This window comes from Corvus hawaiiensis, chromosome 1, assembly GCF_020740725.1.
Source record: "Corvus hawaiiensis isolate bCorHaw1 chromosome 1, bCorHaw1.pri.cur, whole genome shotgun sequence".
Taxonomy (NCBI): domain Eukaryota; kingdom Metazoa; phylum Chordata; class Aves; order Passeriformes; family Corvidae; genus Corvus; species Corvus hawaiiensis.
Genome location: NC_063213.1, coordinates 83287586 through 83305509, shown reverse-complemented (window position 1 = coordinate 83305509; position 17924 = coordinate 83287586). Strand labels below are relative to the sequence as shown.

Below are 17924 nucleotides of genomic sequence, written 5' to 3'. Positions count from 1 at the left end.
CAGGTCTATGAACTGCCACAGCAGACTAAATAAAGCTCTAATGATGACAATGTAACAATGCTTTCAGTGTTGTTCTTATCTATCTCTCATGTATCTCTTGCTTCTAGTACCAATGTCCTGGGAGCAGCTGGGAGTGAAATAAAATTCCCTCCTGTTTGGCCCAGTGACAAGAAATGGTAATTCAAAGTTTATTTTAATATTAAACTGCTTCAAAGTTTGGTGCCTGATGCAGCTGAGGCAGAAGTAACTTAAGGGAGAGGAAGGTGCTACTGGAAAAAGATCCCCCTCCTTGGCACACGCAGTGTCAATCGCACACACCTCCTACTCATTTTCAGCTCTTGGTGACTTCACTTCAAACATAGATTTTTTTATGCTAAATAAATGAGTTGCATCTGGTCCTCTGCAAGCTTTTTCTAGGAGAAATTAATACCTTTAGCTTTAGAAATACTCTCAGTGTTGTTGAACACTTAAATATTAGAGATTTGGGCTTAGTTGGCATAGCGAAATGGATTTGACTGTACTTTTGGGTTTGAAAATTTTTGTGCTTTATAATGCCTGTGCCTTCAGACTGGCATAGTCACCTTCATCCCATGCACTCCATTACTCTAGAAAGATATCAAGAGAAAAGAACTAGGAAAAATACCACACCAGCTATTAGTTCAAGATCATTTACTTTTCTGTACCGACATGGAATGCTGTGGTAACTAAACTGTGCCACTGTAAAGATACTACTTCCCATCCATTTTCCTTTCATATATGACTAAGCTGTTCTCACCTTCCTTATCACACGGAATACAAATTAAGGACTTCCATTCTTTTAAAATCTTTTTTCTTACACCAGCTTGGCTGACAATTCAACTCAGCTTTCCAGCTAATTTCATAAGACAGCATATGTTTTTTTGGGACCAAACCTGGCTCTTGCTGAGCTGGATGGCGTTATCTTCTATTCACTTTGAGGGGGAGAAATATCAGATTTTTTTTAGTTCTTTCACACATGCACACAGTACTTCAGGAATATGAAAAGAGCTATCCATATAATGTCATAACTGGCACTTACACTGATGGATTTACCAACTTTTTGCTTCAATCATCAAGAAATACTGGAAGCATGAAACAGTCTTTTGGAAGACTCTCATCTTCCTGTATGAGAATGCTTCATTCATAATCTTGCCTAGCCTTTTCTCCATTCCCTACATTCACAGATATTTTCAGTTCTTAAATGGAGATATTCACAGCCTATTTTCTTGCTTTACAGCAGTTCTGCATTTAAAAATCAGTCTCTTACTGCATAGGCATTTGATAGAGTTCAACAGAGGTCATAGCAATTACTTTGCTACTCCTCCAAGTAACTGGTCATCTGCAGAAGGTATTGTCCTGAAAAATCACATGAACATAGCTAGTATTGTTTTCAGATTTTATAACTAATCAAATTATGTATGTATAAACTTCAGCAGACTTGAGCATCTGCTAATCATAAAAACTCTATGCAAAAGACTGAGACACAAAGATGGAAAATAAAGTAGGAAAATGCATTAAGGCAATGCCACTTATGTAAAGGAGAAGAGTGTAACACTATGAAGAAGCTATTCCCTTAACTGTGTGTCATGGTTTGGCACTGGCCCGATGCCAGGCACCCACGAGTGTCACCACGGCTGGGCAGAGAGAGGGGAGAAAAAAAAAATTAACAAAGGCTTCATTAGTTGAGATAAGGACCAGGAGAAAACACTTCAAAGGCAAAACAGCCTTAGCTTAAAGTTACGAAGTGAATTTATTGCTAACAGAATCAGATGAGGATAATGAGAAGTAAAATAAGTCCTTAAAAACACCTTTTTCCCCCCAACCCCTCCTTCCTTCCCACTGAGAGCACAGGGAGACAGGGCGTGGGGGTTTGGTCAGTTCATCTGCGAGATTTCCTTCTGCTGCTCCAGGAGAGGAGTCTTCCCGTGAGGCCGTGGGGTCCCTTCCCACGGGAGACAGTTCTCCGTGAACCTCCCCGATGTGGACCCACTCTCATGAGCAGCAGCCGCACCGCACCCACTGCAGCATGAGCCTCTCCCATGGGCAAACAGTCCTCCCAAAACTGCCACACCGTGGGTCTCTCTTTCCATGGGGTGCAGTCCTCCAAGGAAAGGCTGCTCCAGCCTGGAAGCAGGGCCCTCTCCCACTGGATCACAGCTCCCTCCAGGCATCCACCCGCTCCGGCACGGGCACCTCCCCCGTGGGCTGCAGGTGGATCTCTGCATCCCCCGTGGATCCCCATGAGCTGCAGGGGCACAGCTGCTTCACCATGGTCCTCACCACGGCCTGCAGAGGAATCTTGGCTCTGGCACCTGGAGCATCCCCTCCCCCTCCTTCTTCACTGACCTTGGTGTCTCCATGTTGTTTTCCCTCACATGTTCTCACCTCCTCCTCTTCTCCAACTAGAAGCAAAACCTTGTGACTTTGCTTTTCTTCTTAAATATGTCATCACAGAGGTGTTGCCAACCTCTCTCACTGGCCCACTTTTGGCCAGCAGCACGTCCATTTTCAGAGCCATAAGAGATTGGCTCTGCTGGACATGGTGGAAACTTCCAAGATGTTCTCACAGGAACCACCTCTGTGGCCTCCCTGCTACCAAAAGCCAGCCTGTGCCAAACCAATACACTGTGAAGCGAATTTAAGTCCAAAATAATAAAGATAAGAAGGGGTAAGTGATAAAAAAAAAAAGCAAGCACTAAGCACAGAATCTCTTTTGGAAATAAAGATGTTTTGGAGAAGGTAGGAAGCTATTTCCCTTACAGCACTATGTTCAGTATTATGCTTAGTAGTATTACAAAATGATAGTTGCAATTCTTTGACAGCCTTTTTCCAGCAGAAATTTCTTTAAACCTTTGGAGTATTTAGCCAAGTAAAGAAAAAGTTAGTCACAGGAAACTCTTGTATGACCATGGGATAACACCCAATGTTTCCTGCAATTTGCACCTTCCTCAGAAATTGCAAGTACATTATTCACAGCCAGGTTGCTTTTCCATTGCATTTCCCCCACACGCTTAATTTTTAAGGCCAATTGCCTCCAAAGCCCCATACCTGAGTAACAAGAGCTCAAAGGCCAAAGATAGGAATAAAAACCTTTGAGTCCTATCCATACATTTAATCAAATTTCACTTTTTACATCACCAAGTGTAAAATGACAATACAATCTGTGAACATAACCTCTTCTGTGAAACCGTATCAGCTCACTGAGGTAACAGAACGAGGCTACAAAGAGGGGAGAAAAAGAGGTGGTCAGAAATATGGTGGAAGAAATTTGAATTCTGTCAAAGAGGAGGATGACAGATGCTTTTACAGAGTACCAGTTCACTCCTTCAGGGCTGCCTCCACTGACACAACAGCCCAAGGGACCTTTGAAGCAAACGGGGACTCAGTCAGTCCTGTACCCACCAAAGTTGCACATTTCCTCTCCAGAAACTTGAGCAGAAGATGCAGCAGACTATCTGTCCTGTCTCTTTCTTTTAATCTTAAATATTCATCACACTGAGTCAATGCCTCCTTAAATTTCCAGTACTTCGGTTTTACAGATGCCTGAACATAGGTAACGAGGCCTTTTTCAGCTTTATGTCGGTGAACCACATGGGAGAAACACTAATGGGTTATTCACTCCAAGTATTTATGGAAGTTCAATGCTACCTGTTCACATTTATATGGGTTTGGTTTCCGTGTTTAACAAGGTTCAAAGTTTGTTTTTGTTTTTGGGTTTTCGTTTGTTGGTTTGTTTTTTTTTTTTTACACATGGAACTCTCAGTATTTCCTTCTGTCAAACACACTGACTCTACAACAGACAGCATCAGAACTACCTGGACTGGAACATCTTCACACATGATGGAAACTACCTCCTAAAGAATGAGCATGCGAGCTGAACACTGCACATCATTTCCCAGCTCTCAGCTGTCCTGAAGAGCAGTTATTCCCAAGTTAAAGGGTCAGAACTTTGACTCTACACTTTCTACCCCAGCTGAAACAACCAGAACAATAAAATACAAGGAACAGAAATGGTTTCAGACACTTCCATATTCAGGACATAAACAGACATACAAACCTTCTTTAATGGCTTAATTATATAACCTACTTTATGTTTTTAAAATTCTTCAGAAGTTTGGTCAACATGGGTCATTACAAGGCAAAAATTAAGAATATTTTAATGCCAGGAGAACATTCAGTGGCAAATAAAAAAATGGAAATAATGCCTGTGACTTATTTCTTGTCAGTTGCAGCAGAGCAAATTGAGGGACAGAAAAAACAAATTTACTCTTGAGCGAAAGTATATACCCACAGCCAAGTTTTTGAGATTTTCACTGCACTTCTGAAACAAAAAAACCAGCTTCAGCTTAACTTGCATATTCAGATGTAACAAGTGACACTGAGGGATAACAGGGGCCTTTGACAACTCCTCTCTCACCATGTGAGTACTGAGAGTACCCTTTGACATAAAAACACCCATATGCTTCATGAGCATGATTTTCCTTTTGAGTTGCTACATTCTAAATTACCTTCTTGGTTATTTTCCTTTCACCTGATGGATATTACGAAGGAAAATATCCACATTGTAAAAGTCGGGCATAATGCTGGGTTCACAATCTCCAGGTAGGTTTAAGATACAAAACACATACCATCTACATATATAGAGAGAAACTACACTAGTGCCTTTATCTTGAGTAATTAAATAATGGTAATTACCCACTTTGTTTCAGAAATACAACAAAAGAGAAGGAAAGAGCCTTTAAGACATAAAAGCCTTTCCAGTTTACCCTGTTTGTTAAAAACAAGCCAGATATTTGCTTTAAATATTTTTTTAAATCCAGATCCTATAGATAATTATAGTTTCTTCTTCTTGAGATCCCAGAGTAACAATTAATGAATCTCTTGTGCAAAACTGAACAAGCAGCTCTCAATTCAAATTATCTGTCTTTCAGGAGTATTTATTATGCCTAGAGTCAGCTGCTGGCATAGGAATGCACATGATACTGCAAATCTCAGTTAAGCAGGCATTAATGGGCTTTTAATAAAGCCCAGGACTATGAGTAGCCTATTTATTCAAAATAATTTCTATGACAACATACAGTCCTGAAAAATGATGGGTTTGATTCATAACTGTACTTCTACTGTACTTCTATTTATACGTTTCAGCCTCTTCTAGCACCACAAAAAAAGCCTTCCAGCACCAATCTGACTGTCAATCAATAAAAACTGCAACCATATCAAAAAAAACCAAACTAACACAAATGTTAAGAAATTACAAAAACCTAAGAAAAAAATCAGTAATTCATCAGTACAGAAGTTCATCCAGCCAGCATCCTCGCTCTAACCAGGATGATCAAAATGACTCATCCTGAAACATCGGCTGAGGATCCTACATCACAGTATAGTTTAACACTGACACCCTGACCACAGGGTGCCAGTGGCTTTGGATGCCACACGTATCTTTAGTTCACCTAAACCAAACTCCTCCCTTCTTTCATTGAGTCTTCTCCACCATATAATCATACCATATTCCTTTTTTAAGTAAAACTGTATTTATACCAGACATATAAAATTATTTCTGCTACAACTCAAGGCTGAGACCTGCCCTGCAAGAAAAGTTTAAATTTGTGTAGAACAGTCTTACCACACATTGTTTTAAAGGAACATGAATCACCATCCTGACAAGTCTCCCTATGATTTCATGAAATGGGAGGTTGTCATAACAATTTTATTTTAGGAAACAGAATTGAGTAAAATACTTTGCAGAGTAAGTTACAGTAACTGGATTGCGAGTTGCTAAACAACTGGCAAAAAAAACCAAAGAAGATGTACCTGGTGAATCTTAAAGTCACCTTTATCACAGCACAGTTAGCTACATCAGAGGGGTTTACCTGTGTCAGCTTTGTTTACACTAAGACTGGAAACATTGATCCAAGTCTCTTTCTGCAAGCACACTGCAAAAACAATGCCAGCTGTCTCCAAAGCCACAAATAGTTCCATGAACCGAAGCCGAAAGCTTTCTTGCTGAGCAACTGCTAAGATTTGTGCCATCATGGGGAGGCCATGAGAACTCTGGGAGAGATTGAATTCTTCTGCTTCCATTTACTGCCAGTTCCGTTAATCTGTCTTCAACTAAGTTTACAATGAGATTAAAATAATGACTCAGTCATCCTAGCCTCCCTCTTCACACACAAATTACTCTTCTCTGTTTTATTATTTTCTCTTTCACCATTGGCAGCTGCCCGTATCAGCTGACAGAGATTCCCTGAAGGGCTGGCTGTTTGCTTCTTTTGACTTCGAATGCAATGGGGAGTAGAGATTGCATCATATCAACAATACCACCTTAAAATGGCAAAGGCTAAAACCATGACAAGTTAAAAACACAGATGTTTCCACATCTGCTTAACAAAGGGACATAAAATACCAGCTAACTAAGCCCCAAAAGTATATATATATATTTTGGTGCTGGAGAAAGCAGAACAGAATGCTCACTTCTCCCCTCCCGACAAACCCATCTTCTGATAAACCACCCCTCACACACACCAGAAATCCAAGGATTTTCAAAGAGAACCATGAATCATCTGGAGCAGACACAAACTCTGGGGGACTGCACCTTCCAGCACAAAAGCAGCTGACACACTGCAAACCTAATTTAATTTTGACTAGCTTATTCTGTCTACCGCTAAATACCTTGTTGCTCACATCTACAGCTTGTACTGCCACCAGAGCTGTGCAAGTATTCGCACAGGAGCCTACAAAAGACACATTAAACCCTTTCCCTTACATACACAAAAGGGTCTCAGTTCTACCAGGAAAACAACTTCTCTTGACTTGTAAACAAACCTAGGTTTTATGTTATAATTCATATTAATTCCCACCTAACTATGCTCCTTATGTCCCTCCTGCTGCTTTCTTTCTCAAGAGGATTAGATCAAAGAAATAAAATAGTTCAGCTCAATGCTTTCAGTATAAATACACAGACTCAGAATAACTGTATGTACAAGTGCCTAATACAAACCAACAATGTATCCTCTACGTGAAAACCAAAGCAAAGGGCACGCTCAAACTGCATATTTTGACAGTCAACTGATCAAGTGGACGAAGGAATGGATTTTGAGGTGCAACAGCTAACTTTTCACTAGTTAATAAGGTAGCTCTAGAAGTCATTAAACTTTCTCATCTGTCTTAAACCCATCAACTTTGCTCACAGTATTAACATACAGGGGTTTTCTGTTAGCATCTACAGATCAAGAGTGCACCTTTCTCCCTATCATTCTAGCCTAGCTGCCTAGGCTTTGTTTCACACTGGGAACTGCTCTCAGGGCACCTCACCTAGATTCCCTCCAGATGATGTTAAACTGGCACACACAGTTCAGACAGACACCTAACACATGCCAGCTAGGATCGGTCCTTCAGTCCAGATGACCAAACTAATTAATCTCCAAAACACACACAGTGTAAACATGAAGTCCTCAGCACCCACCGTTTACCCCTACAGATGTGCTTGTACTGTGCCACAGCACCTGCTACAGCAGACACAGCCAGAAATATCAAGGTTAAATTTTAACTTTCCCCTGCACTATTTGAGTGAAAGAGGGAAAACATAACCTTGTTTGAAGAAAGGAATAAAGCAGGTGCTGTGTTGTAACAGAGGCTTAGATGTGAACAGGCACAAGAAGTCTTGTCATTTGGATCCTAATGAGGCTCCTCACTATGAGGCTGGCATGACCAGGAAAGATAAGGATAAGCAGGTATGTAACACTGTGCTGGGTCTGTTTGAAGTGGTAAATCCTCCCCACAGCAGCCCTCAGTGCTGTGCTTTGCACTGGTAGCCAGAAAGGTGCTTAAAACACACCAGTTTTGGCTACTGCTGAGCAGCACTTCCACAGAACCTAAGCTGCTTCTCCAACTTTATCCTCACCTGCAGGCAGTGGGTAGACAAGATCTTGGGAGGGGACACAGCCAGGACAGCTGACCCCAACTGACCAAGGGGATATTCCACACCATCTGCTCAGCAGTAAAAGCTAGGAGAAAGGAGGAGGAGGCAGGGAGAACTCATTACTATGCTGTTTGTCTTCCAGAGCAATCACTACATGCCTTGCTTCCCAGGAAGTGATGGACATCATCTCCTGATGGGACATAGTGAATACATATTTTATTTTCCACTGCTTCCATGCATGGCCTTTGCTTTATTAAACTGTCCTTATCTTGACACATGGGGCTTTTTCATCTTACTTTCTCCCTCCTCATCCTGCTGAGTAGAGGAGTAATAGAGCAGCTCGGTGGACACCTGCTGTCCAGCCAAGGTCAACACACCTCAAATAAAAGGATGTATCCCAACAAAGTTTAAATTGACCCCAAGATACAATTTCTTACTTTATACAAAACTTGGCTGCAATACAGACTCTTTCAACTTATGTGCCACAGTGCAGAACAACAAGATGACCAATTTGATTGATAAAGGACAAACTTTAATTCTCTTGCCTTGTATTTGAATATATTAATTAAAATTACTTTTCCCTTCTCATAAAGGTGTTTCCTATTCAAGTAAATAAACACATTTGGGTTTATTTCTGGACATTTTCACAATGCTTATTTATTACCATTGTTTTACATGTAAAATAAATATAATCTCAGTCTACTTACCAAAGCACAGGAATGGCTCTCTGGTTTGTTTTTTTTAACTTGAGCAAATAGCAAAGACAAACCCAAGTCCTAAGTTAGTAGGTAAACATTACAGGTAAATATAGTCTTGGCTGGAAAGAAAAACAGCTAGCTGAGGAAAGCAGCACAAAACCAGGTGGCTTTCCTATGAACAGAAAAACAGCTACAGTCCATCAAATCTCCCTGCTTTCATTTCTAAACAGCGGTAATCCAAAAAATCTAGTTAAAACTGCTAAGTAACTGCAGTCTTAATATCCTCCGCCACCAAAACTGGTAAGATTCCTATCTAAAATAAAAGATATAATATTAGTACCATCTATTTTTTCTTGTCTTTTCAAAAGCACCATGTTGTCAAACACCTGACAGACACAGGATTAGGGGCCAAAGAGTAAAAGGAATCACCCTGCACACAGAAAGACCACCTCATATACGGCCTGCCAGCCTAATACTTGTGTCCAAATATGCCTAGCCTCCATGCTTCTGCACACTCTGAATTCAGACATTTTAGGAAAGCTGAGGTTTTACTTTTATTGTACTTTTTTCTCCAGCCTTCTCTTGCCCGGCAGGATCACTTAAAGGAGGCTCAGCACTACGAAAATTCCCAAATTCCCCAATTCTCTTGAAGGACTGTCTAACTTGCTACTGCTTTAAGATACAAAAAGCACTGTATCTTTGGTCTGCTAGTCACAAGGAAAACAAACTGGTGATAAGGTTCAAGGTCATGGAAATTCACTGCAGCACATGCACCAAATCAAACTGCTCACCTGCTGGTTTCCCAGTCTTGGTCATCCTTATCTTTTTCTTCTTTGGCATCAGAATTGTGTGGGTGTTTCTGCACAATCCGCATCCCACCAGCTTTCACTGAAACGAAAATTAAACAGTAAACAACAAACTTCAGTCAAGTAAGTGTTAAGTGAAGAATGTGGATGACCCACCCTGCTTCCCTCCTGATACTCTGCATAGTAGTTTACTAGTAATCACAGTTTGAAAAGGGGGCCCAAAGTGTTAAAAAGTCGCAAGCCTAAGTACATGCTACTTCAGGACCACATCTGCCATTCTCTTTCACGTGATGCCATCTTTGCTTAACCTGAGAAGCTGCAGCTCTTTTTATCACCTGCTTCCAGTGACATTTTAGAAAACTCAATTCTGTTTTAATTCTCCCTCTATCCCATACTAACTTGCAGCAGTCAGAAGAAACTGAGGCAATGACTTGCGTAACACTACACGAAAGGCCACAAACCAAAGAAACTAACTTGCCGTTTCATGTTAAAAGCTACATCTGTAACAATAGCATTTATACAAATAAGTACTTCACGAACAGTGTAATAAAAGCAAAATTTAGGAGGACTGTTAACTTGCATTTAGAACAGAGCTTTTTGTTTTGCAAAACATATGAGCATTTACCACATTTCAAATCCTTGCATCATTTAAGTTTTAGAAATGATGCAAACATGAAACCAGCCCTTTGAAACACAAAACAAGAAGTGAAAGCAAATCCACTTATGTACATCACTTATCCACTCCAAAGGGCAATATAAAACAGGAAGCAAGCCAAGCTTAGCACTGCAGCTACTAAGCAGAGCAACAGGCAGGCTGCTCTTGATCTGCTTTCTGGTTCAATAGTGTACTTTTCTTTTTCTTCAACAAGTGCTACATACGCTTACAGGACAGCACAGGATAAGACGATGCATCTCGTTAGCTTAATTGGATGGGTTACACTGCCATCAGCAACCACATCAGAAAACCACTATAGTGGTCAGAAGTCAATAAAACCACTTACAGAGACACTGGTTTGTGTTTCACAGTGCCTTGACACAGTAAGCCCGTGCTGAGATGCCACAGCTGGAGCGAGCAGGACGCCAGAGCAGCGCGCAGGAGAAGCTGAAGCGCTTGCTGGCACCGACAGAGGAGGCTGTACTTCTGACAGCCCTCCTGCGTCCTGCCACAGAGGGAGCAGGGCACCTCGCAGCAGTTCAGTGCTAATCCCAGAAGCCTAGACACAGCTCTAATTCCCAATTCTTAACCAGGACAGCAATGGAAAGGCCACTGCTGTGCATAAATTTTACAGCCTGGGTGGAGGAAAGCAGGAAACAAAGTGACCTGCTCCAGAAGAAGGTGAAAGCTCTTTGGCCCTGTCTTTTAAAAACAATTTTAAGTTCTGAGTGATATTTGAATGATAAACTTCTAGTTCAATAAAGGTCATTAACTAAAGACAGGCAATCAACAGGCAAAGTCAAATATCTTTTAAAGCCTACAAAACTGTGTCATCTTATCATGCATTAAAAAAAACCCCAAACCCAAATCACTAACCATTATGTGTTCTCTGTGCAACGTAAAACTTTAATTGGCGAGAAATATTTCACATGGGACAAGGAAAGAAAGGTTAAAAAACTACATTTCTTTGTTGTCTAAAATGAAGCAAAAATTAAAATTCCAAGTAATTCTTTTTTGATTCAAGCTCTTTAGAAATTTAAGTTTGTTTGCAAAAGCAAACACTGAGTTCTGTCACATGCAGTCTTGTTTTAACATCTCAGTTAATCAAAGTACTGCTATGCTTTATTTACATGTATTTATAAATTATTAATTTATTTTACTAATTTCTAAATTTAACATCATTGCACAATCAGAACTTTTTACTTATTTATTTCAAATTACTTTTTGTGGAAGATGCTGTCTCCACAGCAACATCTGCCAGGGTTACAAACAGCAGCTCCGAACAATACACACACTTCCATGTCCTTCAACATCTAACAGAATACTAGAGAAAACAATACCGGAAGACTTAGTGCTATTTTAGATCTAAAATGTCTCCCCTCTCATATATCATCAGGCCACCAGCCACTCCTTTTCTCTTTATCTGTCACTGGAAAAGATACACAGCTAACACGTCCAGATTTGCCTGTATGCAGAATTAACAGGGATTAAAAAGCAAATAACCAGACAACTAAAAAGGCATAATAGTGACTAATGCAGCAACTTAGAATTTTAAATCTGATTTTTTGAACTAATACCAGCAGGCATAGTATAGACAGCTTAAAGAACTTTGGTGCATAATTTAATTATATTTAGCAATCCAAGGTTACTGTGCAGAAGAATCCATCAAACAGCTGCAATATCATGTGTATTTGTGAGACCAGAAGTGAAATAATTAGACAGCACTCTACATATAGCTGATGTACATATCTGCCACCCATGACACAGCATGCTTGTGCCCAATCCAGTTTCAAGAGATTTAGCTTAAGATGATAAATACCCTTGCAGCATAATTCACCTTCCTTTTCAAAAGGTATCAGCTAAGCTACACTACCTCAGGGTGTGACAAGAGAAGAAATGATTACATCCACCAAGGTAATGAAAAACCCACTCAACATTTGTGAGATTTTCTTGGGAGTTACGAGTATTCATCTATTTCCTACTTGCCTAGCATTTACTACATAATTCAACAGATGCTTACCATGGTGATTCTGTCACTTAGAAGTCATCCTTAAAAGAGATCAGATTTCCTTATCCAGAAAACAAAGGATTTAAATAACTGATAAACCACCTTCCAGAACACTGTCAGAAAGCAGTATCCAGAAGTGGATGGTGTCAACCACACTGTGTTGGGATTAGGAAGAAAGCAGCTCCTGTGCTGAAGAGCAAGTAGAGAGCTCAGGTGCTAAGGAAGGAGAGGACAGGGAATGGCTCCCTGGAGTGGTGACTAAAGCGTGAAATAAAGAAGGGATCATTTGCCAGCACACTGAGAAGACCAACAAGTCTATCTGCCTCACTGCTGAATATAAGTTTTGGATTTTAATTATCATCTGTCATGCTCTCCCCCCTCAAGAGGCAGACAGGACTACCTTGTCAGTCCCGTGAATGCCAGCCCGTGTTCCTCAGAAGGGTATGACTACTCCTTCTGGAAATATTAAACAACTGTGTTAATCAATTACCACTCAAGCTGATCTGGAGTGGGGAAGCATTCTACTTTTTCCTCCCTGCCCCCACTGCTAGACTCCTCACTGTTTCTGAGACTGAATTCTGAAATAAACCCCACTGAGCTGGAGCAAGTACCAAGTGCCTGGAGAAGCACCACAGGTCAGGGACACCCTGGGCCCCAGCTGGTTCAGAGTGCAGTCCTTCCCAGGTAAACCTTCCAGCTCAACCCAAATCACCTGCCCGTCACAGCAACCAGACAGGAACTTTTAGAAATCCAGAGTACAACCAAGAGTCTTATCAGTTTTCCTTTTTCTTGACTATAGTATTCAATATTAACACAAAAATTTATTCCTTATGTACTGTGTAATAACAGATTCCATTACAATGATAAGATGTATGAAAAGGGAAACACAAAATATGCTTTTATACAAGATTAAGGGAGCATACATTAGTGTTCAGCAAAGTAAGAACAGGAATTACTATATGCCATCATTTCACAGAAATCTTGGCTCAGAGCTATTTTTTTTAAAGTAGAAAAAAAGCACATAACTATTTTCACAAACCTATCATAAAACTTCATAAATACACTATTAACACAATCACCTTCCTTTATCCCTCCACAGTATGTACTAGATGAACAGCTAAAGCATAATTACACAGATCTCTTCAGAGGGACTGTACAAACCTACTCAGCAATGTATTATGGGCACACTTGATCTCACTGATAGGCAGTGATAGATTTAATAAAGATTAAGTAAGGGCCCTCTTAAATTTCAGAAGGGAGGTCAAAGTCACTTCCTTCCCTGAGGTCTTGAGGTTTCTTTCCATTTCATTACCCTTTGTCTTTCAAGCGCCTTTTCCCCCTATGTGAAAGGTCAATGCAGAGAGGAATGCAGTGCAGTCAGTAAGCAAGGGCCAACAGTGCACTTGAAAAACAACAGATTTGTAATTTTGCTTTTAATTTGATGACTCAAATCCTTCCTAACTTTTACATGTCCAACATACTCAGTAGGATAAGACACATCTGTAAGTGCGGGTAGTGCTCTTTATAGAGCTGTATGCAGCAAAACCTGAGCTTTTAAACCATTTATTAGAAGAGATCCTCTATTCACATCTTTTCTTTGATAGAAATTTGCCTTGTTATTTATGAATAAAATTCCCCCGTATTAATTTTTTTAAAGAATTTCTTACTTCATTTTATTAAAACTTGTTTGCAGACTGACCTATTGCATTATTCTAATATTCAGGCATCTAAACCAGCTTGAGATAGAAGATTAAAACCTATCTTCAACCACTAGAGTAAATATACACTCTTGCTAGTCAAAACATTTCTTGTGGATTTTCCAAGCATTAAAAGACCAAAGGGCCAAACAGCTCAGAAAAATCTTCTTCCCAAAGCGACCTGAAGATACAGTAAAGCATTAGTTTCTCCTGGCCTCAAAGACAGACTCAGTGATCGCCTTCCTTCCAAAGCTCAATTTTGTGTGCATGCTCACAAAAAATAAAAAAAAAAAAGAAACCAAGACAGGGATGCCAATGATTTTAAATGGCACATAGTTGAAGGTGTTCTTCAGTTCGTATGTTTTACAAAGAAAAAAATACAAACTGAAATATTCTGACTGCAAAGGAAACCTGTACTGTAATCCACTTGTGCTTTTACACTGTGCATTGCTAGTTTCTCATGTGGCCTAGGGAGGCTCACTTCAGGTCTTAAAATCCCACCAGTTTCAAAAGACGGGTTTTGAAGCAAAACTCTCAAACATGGAGCAACATCAGAAAAAACAGTTACAAAGCATCTTCGTTTCATCAGTTGTGTAGCTGGCAGACAGCTAAACCAATATAAAATCTTAATGATCCCTCCACTCTGGAGCTGATGTGTACCTGAAGACAAGCCAGGTTGAGAAGCGGGCAACAAAAGCTGTCAACATTGGAAAATGATGCTTTGGTTTGTTCCCTGAAGCAGCTCAACAGGAAGTCAGATAAGAGCTAATGCTATGAAGGAGGAGGCTGCAGGACTGGAATGACTGCTCAGCCAAGGGACTGATTTACCTGCACTGCTGAACTGTATCTGCCATGCAAAGCAAAGCCAATACTTTTCACTTCTATTTAGAGGGATTTCAGGTCCTCATTTTAAAGAGCACAGAACTCAGTTAGGATTCAACAGCTGAAAATAAAACTAGCCACCTTGGGAATTGAGAATTTCAGCATTTTTTACTGAAACGCCAAAAAAAAAAAAAAAAGCTCACCAACAACTCCACAGGGAAACATTAGACGACATATGTAAAGCTGCTGATGCAGGGACCAAAGTTCCCTTTCTTTAAGAAAACTGTAAGAAGCAAAACTAACAGTACATGAAGGAAAACAACTTCGATACTGCCACGAACTGAACCCCACCTGTGTGCAGAGAAGAGCTGCCACCTATAGACAGTGGCAGGCCAGTGTCCCACTGGAGGTGACACCCAACTCCTACCCTGACCACCCACTCGCATACAGCAGCGGGATGGAAAGCGAAGGAGGTCCTTTGCTGGGCACTTCTCAAGCAGCTTTACCTGTTTCCTACCCTGCCAGAATCGCTGCCAGGGGCACGCAGCCTGCTCTGGCACTCACACCATGACGCCCGCAGGCAAAATGGATGCACAGAGCACTCCTGGTTTGCAGTATCTGTTCACACTCAGCATACACTCTGCTGGAACAGCCCCGCAGGCTGCGTGGGGCCGAGACCGCTCCGCTCCCCTTCCCACCACCACCAGCCCCAGGCCGGGGTTCCGGAGGCCTCCGCCGCCTTTCGAGGGCGGGATGCTCGGGAAGACAACGCTGTCTGCCTGCCGGGTCGGAGCCTGGAAACGCAAAGCTGCCCACACCCGATGAGGGTTTGGCCGCATCCAGAGAGCTCCTCGGGGAGAGGCAGGGCAGGGAGCGTCGCCCGTCACCGGGAAAGGCTGCCAGAGGGCAAGGAGGGCCGGGGCCGCCCAGGGCTCAGGAGGGGATCCCAGCGCACCTCCCGCGGCCAGAGCGCCGCACTGCGCCCGAGCAGCGGAGAGCGAGGAAACCCACCGGGGCTCGCATCCCCGGGGCCTCGAACCTCCCGGGGCTCACACCCCCGGCGGCGGCGGCGGGACCCGCCCGAGGCCGCCCTCGCCCTCCTCAGCCCCGGCGCGCACAGGAGGGAACTTGGCGGGGAACCGGCGCCCGGCCCCGCCGGCCCGCAGCCGCCCCGGCCCCCCCGTCCCGTCCCCCGGCGTGGCAAGAGAAAGAGCGGAGAGACGGGAACCGGCAGCCGTACCAGCAGGAGGGTGTCCGGCCCGCGTCTCTGCTTTCTCTTTAGGAGGCGAAGACATTTTTACTGTGCCAACGGCCCCGCGCCCGCACCAGGCGCCCGCACCCCGGCACAGCACGGCGAGCACGGCCCGGCTCCCGCCCTGTTAACGTGGCCGCCGCGGGGGCGGTGCCGCGCCGGGCGCCGGGCCCTGCCCTGGCCGGGCGGGCGGGGACGTGGCGCCCGCAACAGGCGGCTTCTCGTGTGGCGTGAGGGCAGCGGAGGCAGCTCTTGTAGCGTGACCCGCCCTGTTTGTTTCGTTTGCCGAGGAGAAACGGCGCGGGCAGTTAACAACGTGATTTTGAATAGTCTGCGTGTGCACTTCAAATAATATTTGTAATTAGTGACTAATTGGCAGTTGGCGGCTTGCGCTTTGTTGTGCCCTGCCAAACCGCGTATGGGTGAAGTGGCCTAAAGAGAGCTGTGCTGGTTTTGCCTGGGGAAGAGTTAGTTTGCGTCACAATAGCTGGTAGGGGCCGTGCTTTGGAATTGTGCTGGAGACCGTGTTGATAACTCGGGGCAGTAAGTGCCCACCTTGCCTTTGCTTCAGATCTCATTTCCTTTCTGTTTGAAATTACAGTGCTGATTCACGTCGTTACAAGAAAATTTTCAAACACTTGAGTTTTGTTTTCCCAGCTATGTGGAAAGGCATAGAACACAATATCTGAATGAATTACATTAGCAGCAAAGTGTAAACCATGCAGGCCATTCTGGTTTTCTTTTATGGTTTGAAATAAAAAGCAAGTATCCCAAAACATGGGTGTTTGGAAGTTGACCCTCCCCCCTCCAGAGTGGTATAGAAATATGTCATCACACATTTGTTACAGGGAAATTAATGCAATAATATTTTATTTGTTTGCTATCACTCTTTGTGACAACTGTATTACCATTGCAAAAATATGTGTGATGTGTAAATACATGTTTTGGGGGTTTTTTTGCAACAGTCCAAAATATAATCACATCGTGGTATCCTTAACAGCTTGAATGAACAAATGCTGTAAAAATATTGTAACTAAGTTCTTACATTTTGCTGCTGGGTTATTTCAATTTCTTACACGTGCAGCACTTTAGAGTCTCAGATTGTATTTTCAGCTCTGTCACCTTCCGTGTAGCCTAACACAAATCCAATTCCCTTTCTAGTCTCTGTCAAAGTCTATCCAGATTATAATTTTTTTCTAGGGTAGAATTATGAGATTTTAACACTTTTTTGTCTACCATCTCCTGAATTTTAATTAAAATATTGCATTCTCACTTTTTCTTAGTTTTCCCAGGTTTGTTTACTTTGGATTTCCCTGTGCTGGTTACTGAAGTTGATAGAAATTTTTGCTGCTGCAGGTTTAATCTAAACCACCTGTTATAGAAATGAAATTAAAGAAAATGTGCTTTATGATATTAAAACACCTGCAAGTTAATGATTTTTCTCCAAGAAGCAGTAATAATTTCCTATTTAAGCACAAAGCTTTAGTACATGAAGATGCACTGGGAGGAAGTATTACATCAAAGATGTGCTTTGGCTGTTCTTGCTATAGCCAGCAACGTTTAACGTTATGAGAATTCACGTGTCACCATTAACACAAGTACTTGTATGAAGGCTTGCTGTGGCTTTGCAGCTAAAATACAACATCTATCCTGAGTATCTCACAGGGCTGAAATTTCCTGAAAGTGCAGCTGTGCATTGGGTTTGGAAGCTGGGATCTCAAGGCAAACCATTCTAGTGCAGAAGGAGCAAGGACTGGAAGAAGGGAAGAGAGATTGAAAAAGGAAAAATGAGGAACGGGAGGACTTGGCCTGAGTGGGCAAGAAGACAAGGTCAAAAAGTTGAGTAGGGGGTGGTGGAGAGGTAACATGAGAATTGTGAAGCAGGGCAAATACCATGGCAGAAGGAAAGCAATGTTTTTCCTCAAACAATGAAGTAGGAGCCAGAACTGGTTGAGTGAGATGAGGATGAGGACCCCAGGGAGAAGGGAGAGAGGACTGAAGGTAGGTCAGGCAGGAGCAAGCACACAGAGCATCAGGCTTGTGGGAGGGA

At 42.3% G+C, this 17924-nt stretch overlaps 1 protein-coding gene across 1 annotated transcript in view; it reads right to left on the bottom strand.

The window, feature by feature from the left end:
• LOC125329661 (death associated protein) overlaps positions 1 to 16031 on the bottom strand; it is a 54208-nt gene extending 38177 nt beyond the window's left edge. Inside the window, exons 1-2 of the mRNA XM_048311900.1 lie at positions 15863 to 16031; positions 9426 to 9522 (exon numbers count right to left, since the gene is read on the bottom strand). Coding sequence (XP_048167857.1) covers positions 9426 to 9522; positions 15863 to 15917 — 152 coding nt within the window. The 5' untranslated portion in view covers positions 15918 to 16031. The remainder of the gene's footprint in view (positions 1 to 9425; positions 9523 to 15862) is intronic.
• Between the last annotated feature and the right edge of the window lie 1893 nt (positions 16032 to 17924).